A 16,726-nucleotide genomic window follows, 5' to 3' on the forward strand; every position below is an offset into this window, starting at 1 on the left:
CAATTTATACGTTGCGGTTTCTCCAGGGTTACCATGGCATAGAAACTGACATTTGTAGCAGTTGTTAGTGTACACTGAAAGTCTTCATGCTCAGCTCTCTGTCAAAAGTTAATTCTGATTAATTCACATGCAGCATACAAAAACAGATGAAGGCACAGGGGTGAAGACAGTGAAAATCCAGGCGAGACAACTGTTTTGATTTCTTTAATAAAAGTCTCCAGTCAAAGCAACACAGACCACATTCACATATTTAGGCACAGTTTTTTTATTTGCTTATGCTGTGCAACTTTGTCCAATGTAAAAAAACAAAACAAACAAAAAAAAAAACAAATAACAAAAAAAAAAATAAAAAACAGGAGGTGAAAAGTACAAAAAGAATTTCATTCCAAAATGGCACATCCACAGTTTGAACACCATAACTAACAACAAAATCTGTTACATAATGACACATACAGATTCAAATGAGTATGAGCATTGTTGAATATTTGTGTTTTTTTTTTATTTTTAGCCACAGCCACATTTGTTGTGTTCTGCATTTTGGAATGAATTCCCTCATTTACTGTTTAACACAAAACAGGACAATCCCAATAATCAGTAGTCAAACAAATAAATTACAGAGAATACTGACAATCTGACAAACACCCTTCAAAGAAAAATTCATATTAAGTACTAACAAAACAAATCTATGATATGAAAAGATCACCTGCCAAATTGTGGAGCTAATCTGCAAAGTTTTTTTTTTTTTCTGTTCTGTTCTCATTTGTCCAAAAATATTTTGAGAACAAAGATTTTGTTGCATAAAAAGCTGCATATTCCAAATAACAAAAAAGACCAACAATAAGTTAATAACTGTATAACCTAACAGAATGTTACGATAACTGTGAGTAAATGCATTGTACAAAGAAACCAATACGATCATATGTGCCCAGTGTACAGTTTGTAACTGTAAAGCAAAAATTGAGCAAAAAGTGAATACTATTCTGCAACAGAAAAGCTCACTGTTCCAGGAATTATTCCAGCCAAGTCATAAACGCTGATATCTTGTGGACTGATATTAAGAATAAATGCACAATGTAAACATACAAAATTATGACAACTGAGATATTTGGTAGACTGAGATATTTGACCTCTGCTCTCCAGCCAACAGCCAACATACAGATGGTTGGTGTAGCCCTATATTACAATGTTTATATACATGCTGTGTTCGTTATTTCATAACTGCTCTTTCTGAGACTCCAATAAAGTATGTAAATGCAGATGTGATGCATATAGTGTAAAGAATAATTCAATGAAGTATGCTGCTGCTATAAAGATGATTATTCACCACTCATTGTAAACTATGTAACTTGACCTACATTGTACCTTTGAGCCTGAAGTAGTTTTCTTATCAATATGGTAACATTTACCATCAACATGTCATTACTATTGCCTTTTTTATACACATTTCTTACAATGGGTACAATAGGTATCCAGAAAATGTTGAGTGGACATATTGACCAGCGTAAAGTCCTGCAGCCTGGTCCGATGGCAGCTGTACATGCACAGTGTCTCTTTGTCGTAACGGGAGCACAGCACTCCCTGAAGCCTGATCCAGCAAGCCCTTTTTGTACTCGTCATAAGTGTACATTACTGGCTCATTGTTCTTCATCAGTGCCACCCACACATTGCCTCCTTTGCAGTGAACGTGGTAAGCAAAGTAGTAAATCCCAGGTATGCTACAGGTGAAAATACCAGTTTGGGGATTGTAGTCTTGATTGCCATTGTGCAGGAGTTTGTCAAAGATTACTGGAGAGCCAACAGGAGGGAATGGATTTGTGAGCTTAGCTGTGAATGCTGGCATCTCCAGGCCACTTCCACCAATCTCTCCTCCGTTCTTTGGCTTCTTGTAGCCCTGTTTTTGGCCATTGTACGGGCCGCTCACAGGGAGGATCTGTCCAATGTCAGGAGGTTGAGCAGGTGGTCCTGGAGGGCCAGGAGGTCCAGGTTGCCCAGGCTGCCCTGGAAGTCCAGGGGGGCCACTGGGGCCGGGGTTACCCTGAAGACCAATCTGACCAGGGGGCCCTGGCTTTCCGTCACCCGGATAGCCTGGTTTACCAGGCAGACCTGTTTCGCCTTTTGGACCTGGCAGCCCAGGAGGTCCAATTGGTCCTCCTGGTCCTGTAAGCCCTGGAATTCCCTGTGGTCCCTGGTGACCTGTCTCTCCAGGTTGTCCTGCCTCTCCTCTTGATCCTGGCAATCCTGCAACACCAGGGGCACCAGGTAAACCCCTAACACCAGCTTCTCCTTTAGGGCCAGAGGGCCCTTGTAAACCTCGTGGCCCTGGTTGTCCACCCTCTCCTGACCTACCTGGCTGTCCTGGAAGACCTGGAGGCCCTAATTCACCTTTAATTCCTGGGTTACCTCTTGGTCCTGCAGCACCATACTCTCCCTTTTGCCCTGGGAAGCCAAGACTACCAGGAGGCCCTATTGGACCAGGTGGGCCAGGCATACCACTAGGTCCAGTGAGACCAATGACCCCTGGAACACCACCATGACCTTTATCACCTTTAGGGCCTGGAGGCCCAGGAAGACCAGCATGTCCCTTGTGACCCTTAGGTCCTGGAAACCCTGGTTTACCATAGCCTGGCAATCCTGGACCCCCTGGTAAACCAGGGGGGCCTGGTTCCCCTTTCCCTCCCAATAGCCCTGGTTGTCCCCTAAAACCATCTTTTCCTGGTTTCCCAATTCCTGGCAAGCCCGGTGGTCCTGGTTGACCTCTTTCACCTGCTGGCCCTGCCAGCCCCGGTTCTCCAGGAGGACCAGGCTTTCCTGGTATTCCTGGTTGTCCAGGGAGGCCATTGAGGCCAGGCTTACCAATGCCAGGGATGCCCACATGTCCAGGTGGACCCGGTGGTCCGTTAGGTCCTTTCAAACCTGTCAAACCAGGTAGACCAAGTCCTTTTTCTCCCTTAGGACCTGGAGGACCTGGCAGCCCAGGTAGACCTTTTTGGCCAGGCTCCCCGAAAGGACCTGGTTGTCCTGGCAGCCCCTGGCCACCTGGTTTTGAAATCCCGGGGAGTCCAGGAGGACCTGGGAGCCCTGCAGGCCCAGGAAGTCCAGTTGGTCCTTCACCACCATTAGGACCAAGGTCACCTTTTGGTCCTGGTAATCCAGGTCCTCCAGGTTTTCCTGGCAATCCTGGCATGCCAGGTTTTCCAATTCCTGGGTAACCTTGAGGACCTGGAGGCCCTGGCTTTCCTGGTAACCCTGGCAATCCTTGGCCAGGTAGTCCAGGGGGGCCTTGTGGTCCTGGTGGTCCTGATGGTCCAGGGGGGCCCTGAATTCCTCGTGGTCCTTCTCTGAGAACTTCTCCACCAGGACCAGGGGGAGGTGGGCCTTTAGCCCCTCTGGGGAATGTTTGTCCTGGGGGAAAAAAAAGGAAAGAAATGGTGGACAGACGTGAATATTGACCCACTAAATCAACACTGATCAAGAGAAGAAATGAACTGATGCAATTTTAAGGAACTTTCAATCCAAGTCTCCTGAAGAAGTTCTCCTCCATTACAACTAAATATTGTTTTCTTGTCTTTTAGATTAGACATGGAAAAATTTAGGGACAGCTAAAACTTCTAGTCAGAATGGTTCTCTGTGTTAGAATCATTAAATCTCGATGTGTGTAAAAACAGGAAAACTGGAAACCATTTTGGGTTTACTTAGAGTTGTGACCACCAAAGTTCAAACAGATTGTGCTGTTTGATTAACAGTATATTAGGATTGTCTTAAACATTAAGAACATTTTCCTGTCACTAGTTGACCTCACCTTTGCCCTCAGTCAGTGGCCTCTCTTTGCCCATTTGCAAAGGCAACTGAGGAAGCTCTTTTCCATACTGAGGCAGCACTGGCATAAGTGGCATCTCGTTCCCCAAAAACTGCTGCTGAGGATACCCATCATTGTACTGTGGCAGGGGCTGGTGCTGCTGAGGCGGCTGCTTATGTCCATAGTACGCCCCACTGTGGGCCAGGCGTAATAAACACAGCTGGAACACTGTGATGAAGATGTGTGAAGAATGGACGGCGACAGCCACCATTTTTCTGCAGCACAGAAGAAAAGTAAAAATGTGACACACAAAAGCAGTGAAGCACAACTGCAAAGCATGGAGCCAGGAACTCCTTGTAAGACTTCTGATCACTTTCTGGTTGTGCATTTCTTGCACACCCAGAAAGAATGATATTCTATGCTATTCGAACACTAATATAAAGGATATATAACATTAACAAGGATTGTTTTTAACATAATCTGTATTCTTTTTTTGGCTTACTATCACAAGTATTCTTGTTCGCATAACAACAGACTGACTCCTGTACTCAACTACTTCCATAAAGTTGAGGGACGTCTAAGACAGACATGAAAAAAAGACAGTGGTCGGAATCAATCTGAGGCTCAGATATCTGGACTTTAAAACCCTTGTATGAGTCCTACTCTTTCCCAGGATCATGTCTTTTGTCAGCCCCTTTCTGCCTGGTAAAGGCATCTTTCAAGCTTCACAGCTTCAGTATGTTACAAAGTCTACATGCTATAAATCTGTGGTCCCTAAGCCCAGGCCAGCTGGACAAACAGTGTCTAACTCTTCCAGAAAAGCTGATATTCTTCTCAGAGCAGCCTTCATATTCGTTTGTGACCAGCAGGGTGTGCTCTTTGATCAAGCAGCTGAATGAAGAAATGGCTACAAAAGCCAACACCCTTCAGAGAGTCTTATGAAACCCACTGTGGTCAAAGTCAAAAGGAAACAAAACCCAAAACCTTCCCTGTGTTTACACATCTATTAAAACACACTTTGTAAAATCCTAAGAGTCTCATATCCTTGACGTGAATTACACTGCATACATTGCTAAAATATATATCATAAGCGAGAGGCCCCACAAAGGACGTGGAGAATTTCAAACATAATCCTTAATCCTTTAAACATGTCTGTGCGAAAGAGGTTGGGTAAGTGCTGCCAAGAGCACAGTGTGAAAATAAACAGTCATGGGTGAATGTATGTTTTCCCCCTCTGTGGTATTTGTGCGAGGAGATCAAAGTTTTTAGAGAACTGAAACAATGGAAATTAGACTTGCTTACATTTTTCTGGACAATTATTTAAAAAAGCAAGCTAAGTAAAGTCAGGCTGAAGTTGATTACTGCAGAATATTTTTAGCACACACTTCCTAGTCTGTGTAGTTGATCTGCACAGTCAATATGTTACAGATGCAAATGGGTATCAAAGTGTGACAACACAATAAAGCCAACCTCAGGAAAGGGAAGGTCAGTGTTTAACATTTCTGAAAATTTGAGAGTTTTAATCACACATATTACTTTAAGTATGACTTTGCATTTAAAAAATGTAAAAATGTATTTAAATACTCCAAAAATCTTTCAGATTTTGGTTAAGGAAAAAACATCTTTGGTAGCTGGATTACTGGGTGGGAATTAAAACTACTAATCTAAGAATTTCAAAATTTGATGAAAATTAAAATGTATATATGTGCCATATAATTATAAGACCAGATGGCCATAATGACAGTTATATATGAATTTGACCTTAACAGCACCTTTGAGATTTTGCTGCGACTCCTAGCTGACTGCAGTTATAGTATCCCAACAACAAGTCCCCACTGTACAGGATTTTGCTTATACTGTATATACATGCACGTAAATTCAAGTGACATGTTTATGAAAAAGATAGATTAGATAAATTGCAAACTGATTTGCAGATATGAACTGAGGTTGAACAAAACTGAGGCTGACGTTTGATTCGCCTTCTTAACTGAACTGAAATGTAATTTAATTTGTATTGACTTTGCTTCAATAGCCTCCCACCACGCAAAACCACAAAATACCTTACTCCCAGAGTTCTCCTCCTCTAAAACTGAAGGTCGTCGCCCCCTCTTGGGCCTGTGCCTCCTTCGTCTGGTTTCTCCTCTTCTTCCCTTCACTTTAGGTCGCTTCTCTGGGCTTTGTCCAAGGCATGAGTGGGACAGGGGCCATGCACAGGATTCCAGCCAGCTGTTAGCTACAATCCTGCTGGCCCTGGAAAAAAAATATGAATGTCAGGTTCGATGAATGTCAGGTGCTGACCTTTGGCAGAGGCCTGGGGTTTGTAACACTAAGCTGCCATCCCCACCTGGTTGACATATTTTGGCTCTGATACAGTTATGCTGAGACACACCTCTTTCCTTGAGGAATGTAGGGATGGGGGTATTAAAAAATAAAAGTAACAGAACTATAAAATCATAAAACTGCATGTTTGCAGCACGTTTGAGAGATAGATCTCAATATGGAACATCATCTGGTTTAATACTGGGCTTTGCAAGTGCAGAAAATTAATAAATCTCTGGCTAAAATGTTCAGTGTTCTGCCAATATAAAGGCTCTAAATATCTGAGTCAATCTGCTGAAATACAACAAAACCAGTAATCTGATAAGGACAGCAATCTCCAGGCTTGTATGTGGAAAATGACTAAAAGATGCTATTTACAATGTATAGATCCAGCACCATGGACAGAGACCACATAGCCCATACAGCTGTGAGACTGAAATCCCATTTATGAGTGAGTCCATACAATTCATGTCTGACCTCTGATCTGTTTCACTGTTCATCAATTTCACAACTACACCAACAGCAAACCACTCAATTACATTTTTATCATCTTAGAAATACTAAATAAACCAAGAGGCTGTTTACCTTTAAGGTTCTTTGTGGCTTTTTATACAAGCTCGCATTTAGTTTGAGATTCTTGGGCAGTAATCTTTTGTGGTTTTACTTGAATTTTTCTTTTTATACCTTTTATCTTATATTGACACTGCTTTTATCTCTTTTGTTATAAAATCTAGGTTAGGTTTAATATTTGATTTGAAACTTGTGAAGAGATTTGTAATATTGTGCTCTATAAAGAACAACAAAAGTGAATAAAGATGCTTATAAAGTATCTTGAGAACATTTGCTTGGTAGCAACATGTACAGGAATCTGAATGGTCATGACATGATCTGTGAAATTAGTCACTCATTTTTAAACACTGGCAGAAGTTTAAGGTAAGTGGATATCTATCCACACAGCAAACACTGCACTGTCTGTTTCACCACAGTTGAAAAACTGATTCTTTAAACCACAGCAGAAACAAAATACCAGTTAACAGAATAATCAAATAAATCAAATGTAAAAGCACAGCAGGTCAATGATAGTAACTTCTCAAGTAAAAATACTAAATGCATGGTTTTAAATTTCTAATGAATGTTTAGTACAATGACAGTTAAACACAGTACAAAAGTTTCGATAGAAAACAGCTCATCAACTGACTAAAACTCGGTTAATTATTCATATATATATATACAAGTGCCACACTGTTATGACCAGACTAAATACTATTTTGAATGTTTCCCCAAACCATAGTGCCGGAACAAACCATTTATAAAACATCTTTTTCAGCAAGTGACTGATCCTCAAGTATTGATCTCCTAAACTGAACATGATTTCACACATGGGAATGTTAAACTGATCGTCGCTGTAGTTAAAACCCTTTGTACTGTACAAAGAAAGCCATCCATTCTCCGCAGACAGAGGGGAACATATGCTTGGCGAGGAAACGAGACGACCTCCGTAAAACAATAAGTCAGCAAAACAAAGAGGACAGGCCGCTGCTTTGAAACACATGTTCCCTCCGACCTCCAAGGATACGTCAGTCCTCATGGCTTACAGAAAAGAAGCAGACAAAAACACATCCCATCCCACTGACAGGATGAGCTGCATGAGTAACAGAGCTCATTTCAGAGTCTGGAGGCAGCTTTTGGCAGAGCTTCATCTGTGGTGACCTAATGTCTTAGAGACAGATGGGACAGGGTTAAAGACACTTTCTGTTTCAGCATAAAAATATAATCACACTGAACACACTGAAGTCCATCTCCTCCTAAACTGCTTGCGTTCATGAGGAAAGCTCTATTTTCAGGTATAACTGAACTGAATCCTTTTCAGCTCTCTTGTAGTACTCTGGTCAAACATTCGTATCCCACCTTCTATATGGATAAATGACAGATATCTCTTTAACCAAGATTTATGGAGCTATTTAAAGTAAAAGCCCACATAAAATCAAAAGTAAAATCACAAATGTGCCACTTTTACTAGAGCAGATGAACACATCCCTGTTTCCAGCTACAAAACAACTTCTTACTGTTACTTTTCTTGTCATTTCCTGAACAAAACTTCTAGAACACCTCCGAAAAGGTCTACACATGTCATCCTAATGCTCCAGCTTTAAAGAACCAATTATAAATGTTGTGTATATGTATGTGTGTGTGTATCTCTAGTTTTTATGTTACATAAAATGTTATGGATTCCCTGACTGGTTTTTAAACTGAAACAGATCTGCTGTGTTGTGTTTGTTGTGTAATCACACTTTCTGTAGTCCTTTATACTGTTTCCCTGCTTTGTGTTATTGTTGCACCATGTTGGAACAAAGTTTTATCCCACTGTATGTGTGTAGTCTACTTGACTTAACTGTGTCCTCTTCACATTTCAACAACAAAGACAACCAAGCAGAATCCATTTTTCAAACAACGTTCCTGCTTATTTTTTCACTCTTTCATCTTGTGCATGAATTCCCCTTTGATGAAAACTCTTCAGACACCTCCACACCCCTCGCTTGATGACAATCCCATGCAACAAAGATTGCTCGCCACAGAATGGATGCTGGTTCCTCTGAAACTCTTTGCCAACACTTAGAACCACAGCCGGCTCCACTTGGTGATGAGCCACAAGTCTTTTATCACCTCCAGCTCGGCTTTGAAAATAATCAAATTTCCATTTCTCCTCTGTGTTCCTCTCCTGACCGATTCCAGATGGGGGACTCCTCCGCTCGATAAACAAATGATGAGGAACAGAGGCATGTCATTGCTTACAGATACGGGTGCCAGTCTTAATTGCTCGTGGTCAGGCCTGGCTTTTGTGTTTTAAACAGATTGCAGAGGGCCTTTCTTTTCCTATGAGAGCAGGCAGCTAACAGAGGTGCAGGACAGGGCTACAAAGAACCACTGAACCAAAATAAAGTGACTCCTATTTATTGAGGAGCATGTTTAGTATCAAAGAAAGACCGAAATGTTATTTCTACTTAGTATTATATGCAAAGTTGAAGTTCAGTTTCTTGCCTTGTGACATGTTGACAGGACAGCCATGGGACTGATTGGGAAACACCAACCCTACAATTAAGAGCCAACCTGCTACATCACTAGAGCGACAGCAAAAATACAGATGTCGGTCTTTTTCCTGTACTTTTTTAATTGATTGCAGCTGAAATAAGGAATGAAAAATGTCCACAACTCTGTATTTTTCCAGATTTGGGTGGCGACTTTTAGAAGAATAAGACCTTTTAACATTTTTTCACAGACGCACTTTGAAAATAATGCAAAAATACAATTAATTCTGTCAGTTCAGAGTGGAAGAGCTCACACACACAGGGAGGAATGCAACGAACAGCTGACAGAAGTAACATTAGCTCCAAGACAACATCTGCGGAATGCACCTGTGTGTGTGTGTGTATGACTATTTGCATGCATGTGTGTGAGAGCTGTTGCTGTATTATCTAACCTTTATAAGAAAAACACAGTGATTCTCCTGGGCGACCATGTGAGCTCAAACTGTACTTGGAGATCCTGCAGGCAGGAGCCACAAGAGCCTGAACCTGAGGCCTAAAATAAAAACACTTGCTGAAACAGTTTGTTGGTTAATTCATCAACAGAAAGCAGATTTTGATTCATGTTTTATATCATTTGTTTTATCTACCAAAACAGCTTTGATGTGCTGCTTTTCTTTGAATTCTACAACTTTTTATTTTACAAGAGTCAAAGAAACACTTTAACAGGCTTTAAATGTTTTCCTGACATTTCGTAGACCAAACAATTTTAAAATAATTGAATAAAAAACATCTAGTTGCAGCTCTACTTGTATCCTAAAGATGCAGTACAAAATGTCACATCTGAGACACGCTTTCACCAACAATAACTTTAAAACTTGCACTTTCACATACTGGAAGCTACTTCTAGAGAAAGAAATGATCAATCAAACTGCAGACAAAGCCAGTATTGAGCCTGGTGGTTCAATAGAGGGCGCCAAACTCCATTTCTATCCCATCAATGCTTGTATCTGTCTTGTTTACTGGTGTTTTCCACAGTCTGGGTGGAGAATTACATGTGCTTCTAATATTAAAAAAAACACCAAATTATTCCCACAAAGACTCTGTTTGCCAGTTGATTTAAAGATTTTTGTACAATCAGATTTATTTTTGTTTTTCCTGTAACTCATACAGGATATTGGTTTTGTGCATCACAGCTTTTATTTTCCATCTACAGTCTGCAGAGCAACAAGTCTATTATTCTATTCAAACCACAAGTCATATCTTGAGCACATTCTGGACCTGGAGCTGTTTTTCTTTTCTGAATTTCACTGCCCTTTCTGTCTCAGAGCAGGTGATTTATCCCAGCTCAATCATCAAGTAACATTTTCATTTTCCCCATTTCCCAGCTTATCTTGATGAAAAGGGAAAACACAGGGTTTTTCTCACAGACTGTTGAAAACCGAGGTAAAATGTGCACGTCTGCTCCACCCGCTCCAGTTCCTCTCCAACCTATTTCCCTCTTTTTCAGCATTCCTTCACACCTACTCGATCTCTTTGCAGAGCAAAGGCCTGAGTCGCCTTCGCAGACATCTATAGCCTCAAGTTTGACAAGGCAGGCGAAGAGGTTAGCTGACCTTTAGATGGGTTGAAAATCCTCATCTTAAGGCGGACACATTTTAAACTGATGTTCCAAATACCCGAGTGACCACGAAGGGAAGTAGCATCTGGATGAGTTTCAAATTGGCAACCACAGTGTTTGCTTACTGCCCCTCCAACCTTTGACAAACACGTACGTACATGCGTATAATTGCACCTACACCTCCCTCACATCCACACAGTCTGACCGACCTCTTCACCCATCTCATCGACAGACTTTCCCTTTTCTACAGTTCTGGGAACCGCAAGTTACCGAATGTCTGGCCACAATTTTCATTTTAGGCAAAGATCTGAGCAGGAGGAGAATTATTTTCCTATTAGCTTTGAGTTCTGTCAAAACACAGTATCTGGTGTCTGTGGACAGACGTTAATAGCAACTTAGAACTAAGAGGCACTTCAGGTTTTTACATACTTCACATGTGAAAAGAAGAAGAAAGAAAAATCAGTGGGAAACAGGGATGGGATATATTAATTTTTGAATCGGAAAATATCAGAAAGGGCTCATTTTACATGTTCCACGATCTCGCACTGCAGCACTTGGCGTTTCCAAGCTTTTACCTTTCGCAGAGGATTAATCCAAGTTTTTGCCTGAACTTGGTGGTTTTGCCACATTTTTACTTGCTCGCTCTCATATTTGCACTGGCTCTCATAGGGACACTCCACTGGTGGATGATTATTTTTACAGGCAATAACAACGTTTGGCCAATAATCAGATCTGATCACTTAAACCACAGACTCCAGTGGGGAATTCTGCAGTTTATATTTATACAGCTGCATAAATATATTTTGTGCATTGAGTAAATCAGAGAAGAACAGCCTACACTGTGCAAGAGGACACATGTTGTCTCCCTTCCTCCCCAATGTCTACAGTTTCCTTCAAGTTAGAGCAAATTTTGAAAACATTGTCCGAAAATTGACTAAAGAAAATGCTCATTAACGCACATCTCCACCCTCTACTTTGATTTGAACAGGCCTTAAAGAGTTGATGGTGCTAACACTCCAGTCAGTGCACTAAAATCGCTGCAGAAAAAGAGGCGGCATCAAAACGACACAATTCAAAAAGAGTCTCAGAGATATTCTGGAAAACAATGTAGGAAACTATATAGTTTTGTTTCATGTATCAATCAGAGAAAGGTTATGGGCTTCTCATCGCTCTGCAGCTATTTTTAGTCTCTTCAGTGCAGCAGAAGCTTCAGTGCACATTTAACATATGTACACAAATCATAATGATTTACTGACTAAGCCTTTCCAGTGCACTTTGTTGCTTTGGTTTGTATTCATACACCAGGGTTTTGCTGATAATTTAAGTAGAATTTTGGATGCAGGATTATATTGGAGTTTGTATACATCGTTCTATCTTCTACTTGACTAAAGGATCTAAATACTTGTTCCACCACTGCCATTTAAGCTGCTAAATGCACAAAAATGCCAAAAAATGTCAGTAACAAATTGACCATGAATTCATCGGAAGATTTCCAACATCCCAAGATGAATGTTTTTGCAATTTAAACACATGGACGTCAAAAATATATATAACAAGTGGGAAAATGAAAGCTTCCAGAGGAGTCGTAATTGGTGAAATCTGGAGGGTGGGAGCAGAGTAATATTTAAAAATGACTAGGTGGTGATTATATGTTGCTTTGAGAGCGGGTTTCTTGGGGTTTATTGCTGACAGTTTCACTTTGATGGGGCGTTTGTAAGTGTAACTGCATCTTAAAGTAATGCACAGACTTCTAAAGGGATCAGTCATTATGGTTTTCAGTCTTCTGCATTTGCAAACGTTATACTTTTTTGCTCACATCTCAATTTATTGAGATCATAAAATGGCCCGGGATCATTTAGGACTCTCTGCAACATGTATAGATGGTCTGACCAGTGACAGATATATATATAACGCCAGACCCGGGAAGCTTAATGTGTTACACAGTCACACTGTAAAATATGCCACTCAGAAAAAAAAATATGATCCTCCCTTTCCTTACTGTCCAGATGTTTTTGCAGTGGAGTATTTACGAGGGATAATAAGAACTAGATTCTGTCTACTTAGGAGTTTAGATAAGAGATACTTCGCAATAAATCCGCAAAATTTAAAGCTGTAATTCCAGAGAGGTGTTTTTAAACTAAACTAGCACAAAGAGGGTGAAATCACCATGGCAGCTACGAATCGCTTGTGGGAAAAAGTTTTTGTCTTTGATTAACAATGCACAATGACCACAAAAGTCATTTAGGTGTCATATTTTGAGACATTTCTGAGGCTGCAGTGCTGTGCATGGTAGCAAGAGAGCGTCAGGACACACGGCTTCAAATCACAGACGCTGCAGCTGCAGGATCAAGAGACACATTCTCTCCGAGCTACATAAACACTTCCTGTTCAGTAGGTGAGAACTATGAAGGAGTCTGAGTGGGAGAGGGAGAGAGAAAATACAGCCAAGAGACATTAACAGCCCAACAAATATATATAAAGTCACATCCTGCTGACACAAGCATCTGATTCAGTTCAACTTTGACACAGGTTTGCTTCTGCAACCTTTGCTGTTTCCACAGCTCCTGCTCAAAGCAAACAAGATCCAGCATCTCAACAATAACAAAAGCCAAGTACATCAAACACCATCGCATCCAGCTCCCTCTCCGATACCCTGCAAGTATCAGATTCATCTGAAACAAAGGAAATAGTGATATTCATCTGAGACAAAGGAATAATTGCAACCATAGAGAAACAAATTTAACTAGCAAGCTCACTGAGCTGTGACTAGACTGTTCACAACCATGACTCCATGGTTTGTTGGTGGTGGTTTGTTAATTACTGGCAGTGATACCAAACATTCTTCAGCAGTATCTCAAATCACTGGTTTTTAGTTAAATGGAAGAATACTGGTAAAGCAAATTGCTTCAGGGTACAATAATCACATAGTCTGAATAAAATCACTGACGGCCTGAATACCATTATAAAGAGCTGCAGTGATATTCTGCTGACTGGTGATCACTGTACAGTAAATGCAGTCAATTCCTGACCAGCTGATGGTTTTAAAGAACATGTATAACATTCTTCTGTTGCCGGACAGAAGCGTTTTGTAACAACTTGGAGTGGTGGAGCCTATCTGGGGCCAAAACTCAAGAGTTCACAGGAGAAGATCCAGCTACCCTCAGGCCTTTGGACACAAACTCAAACACACTCATATCCACAAAAAGCAACACAACTCTTCTCCATATTTGCGAGGACCTGCTTCGAACAGATTCATTCCCTGACCTAAAACTATAAATCTTCAGGTAAGTTCAAGCTGATGATTTGGAAATGGAGCTGAACTTCATAAATTGTGAATGCCCAGAGTCCTATACAGTTTCCCAAAATGTAACCCAGATCATAATTCATAAAAGATCCCCAACAAAAAAAATCAGACCCCTGACTCTAAACTAAGGGTTTGCTGAAGTGTTTTCCTCCTCTTTCTAATATGGAAAAAGCATGCAGTCCTAGAAAAACAAAACAAACAGCACTAAAAATGCATGAACGCATCTTAGGAAGTCTGGTTGTAGGTCTAGTCATGATGGATGGATCCAATATGGATAACAGTTCATCACCTCTTCCAACACAAGCAGGTATACATCACGTCAGGGATCCTCGGCTCTGCATTCCCCTGATTTGATCTTTCTTGACCTTTTCACATCTACACAACAGTGTTATGTGTGTTTCCATGGTGGTGCTGCTTAGCACTGCATGACAAAAATCCACAACATTTTGCTGATGCCAACAGCCCTTTAAATACAACAAGGACTACATTAAGAGTGTTAATCAAAAGCTATCAGCAAGTTAATTGCACGACTTGTTTAACCACATTTTCCCCTAATTAAAAGTTTTCTCTCTGAGAAGGGAAAAACATGATCACATTAAAAGGCAATGAAGAGCTGGAAGTTAGAAACAGCTGCAAATGCTGACAGAAAATCTAACAAAGTTACTCTCAGTTCCATAAAAACTTGACCTTTCCGGTATCTAACATTTCTTTTCCACATCTTCTGCTCGCAACAGAACATATCTGCTTTCAGTCCACTGCAAGCTACTTCTTCATGCAGCTATTGTAACACATTTCTGCTGAGTTGCAGCAGAAAAGAGGGCAGAAGAAACAACAGACAAACCTTTGACTGTTTAACATTGGGATAAATCCACTGTGGATGTGAAGCAGGGATTCTCAACCGTTTCCTGGCAGGTGCACATTCATATACGCTGTGATCAACTTATGCTAAGAAGTTAGAGAGACAAAAATCAGGCTGGACACATTCGCTTCTGCATGTAGAAGATAGATAGAAATATGTTGCCTTAAAGATTTCCTGAAGCCTAAACTTTCCATCTCTGACTCATTTCTCAGAGCCAAAGTGCTGCCAGAAAGTCTGTTTCCAAAACGGATTCTAATCCTGGTTTCCTCTTATTTATGTGGGATAGTTAAAACTACAATAACCTCAACACTGAATCCTTTTCCTCCTCAAACACCGGATGAAAAAGTGCCTACATTTTTCCTTCTGTGTTGAAAGACATACAAGTAAAATTTCTAAAATGTCAAGACATTCCATTAACTGGTGCTAAATCCTGTCAAGATGCTGCACCGTGCATTTATTTTAAAAAGCTTAACCCTGAGTTATTCTTCCCAGGTGTCTCTTTTGGATTTTCTTTGCATTTGGAAAACTGTCAGACATTATATGCAGAGACTTCCGTCAGCAGATGCTTCACAGCAGAGAGGCTGGTGAAACAGGATGCATTTTGAAACATTTTGCAAGTCAAGAAGATATTTTTTCTTTTTAGCTTTGTCTCCCCATCACAGATCTGTGATTCACCCGTCATTCCAAAAGTTACTCGTATATTGTTCCAAGAACAAGACGTGGTTTGTCTATTGTCCAAGAGAAAAGGGGAAAATGATCCAGTTAAGGCTCTGCAAGTGAACAACAACGCAAGAAAAACACAAACTGTAAGCTTAATCATGCCTGTGGAGCTTAGGATTGCTCACTGAATGCTACTCCTGCATCAGAAAACCTAAACAAGGTGGGCATGTCAACAGAGACATCATCAAATCCTCCTGTGCCTGTGGTGACACATCACTTACCTTTGTGTGCTGCTGCTGCTGCTGCAGGGTGGAAGTATCACAAAGCTCTGAGGAGTTTGGGACAGAAGCTGAACAGCAGCCCCGGTGAGGGTTTGGCTTTTATCTGCAGGTGGGTGGAGTTGGTCGAGCTGAGACAGAAGAGCAGCACTGGATCTGTGCATGTATGTGAGAGAGGGAGGGAGGAAAACAGGGTCTGTGTGAGAGACAGAAACCACTACTGGAACAACATGTTTGCAGCATTAGAGGTTACTATAGACAGAAGCAAACTGAGGGAAAAGAGGAAACCCAATCAGCTGCACAACTATATATCACAAGGAGGAAGATTCTCGTTTGACTTGGACCTCTCAGTGCATTCTTTGCATGCAGACAGATTTAAGGGCATGGTCTCACTTTAGTGAGCCAGCGCTGGCTGAGGTCAAGATCTTGCTGAGAGGAGGGGTTTTTGTGACTACAACAGCACACACACACACACACACACACACACACACACACAGACACACATACACACACAGTAGTAGTTCCGATTGTTCAAATTTCCATTTCTCCGACGACTCTGAGGACAAAAGAATGGATTGTGTTGCTTCTTACATACACTTAGTATTAGCATTATACTTTTCTTTTGTTCTTTCACCTCTTATCTGAGTGTTAAAAAAGCAGGATACCTCAACTAGTCTGGACAGCATTGCCATCCCTACAGCTACAGCTAGGGTGGCTAAAGGTGTTGATTCAAAACAACCTCTGACTCTCAGTCATGGGCAGACAGATGTATTACAAATATATAAAACGTAAGACTCCACCTGAAACCCATGCAAAGATAGATGTTTGTGCCGTGGATCAAACAGTTACTTGTCTGAATCCACTGT

The 16,726-nt window shown here is 41.0% G+C and overlaps 1 protein-coding gene across 1 annotated transcript; it reads right to left on the bottom strand.

Annotated features, from left to right (window-relative positions):
• Positions 1 to 221: 221 nt before the first annotated feature.
• LOC121178036 (collagen alpha-1(VIII) chain-like) lies at positions 222 to 15,982 on the bottom strand. Its single transcript, XM_041032529.1, has 5 exons — positions 15,864 to 15,982; positions 9,594 to 9,694; positions 5,862 to 6,046; positions 3,800 to 4,071; positions 222 to 3,402 (listed from the first exon to the last, which is right to left on the bottom strand). The coding sequence occupies exons 4-5, from the start codon at positions 4,065 to 4,067 to the stop codon at positions 1,448 to 1,450; spliced, it is 2,223 nt and encodes a 740-aa protein (XP_040888463.1). The 5' UTR covers positions 4,068 to 4,071; positions 5,862 to 6,046; positions 9,594 to 9,694; positions 15,864 to 15,982; the 3' UTR covers positions 222 to 1,447.
• Between the last annotated feature and the right edge of the window lie 744 nt (positions 15,983 to 16,726).

This window comes from Toxotes jaculatrix, chromosome 24, assembly GCF_017976425.1.
Source record: "Toxotes jaculatrix isolate fToxJac2 chromosome 24, fToxJac2.pri, whole genome shotgun sequence".
Taxonomy (NCBI): domain Eukaryota; kingdom Metazoa; phylum Chordata; class Actinopteri; family Toxotidae; genus Toxotes; species Toxotes jaculatrix.

Bases quoted from the DNA above. Each gene is read 5' to 3' on its own strand.
- LOC121178036 (XM_041032529.1), bottom strand. From the start codon at position 4,067: ATGGTGGCTGTCGCCGTCCATTCTTCACACATCTTCATCACAGTGTTC. The intron at 3,403-3,799 runs GTGAGGTCAACT...TTTTTCCCCCAG, and splicing joins GCCACTGACTGAGGGCAAAG to GACAAACATTCCCCAGAGGG.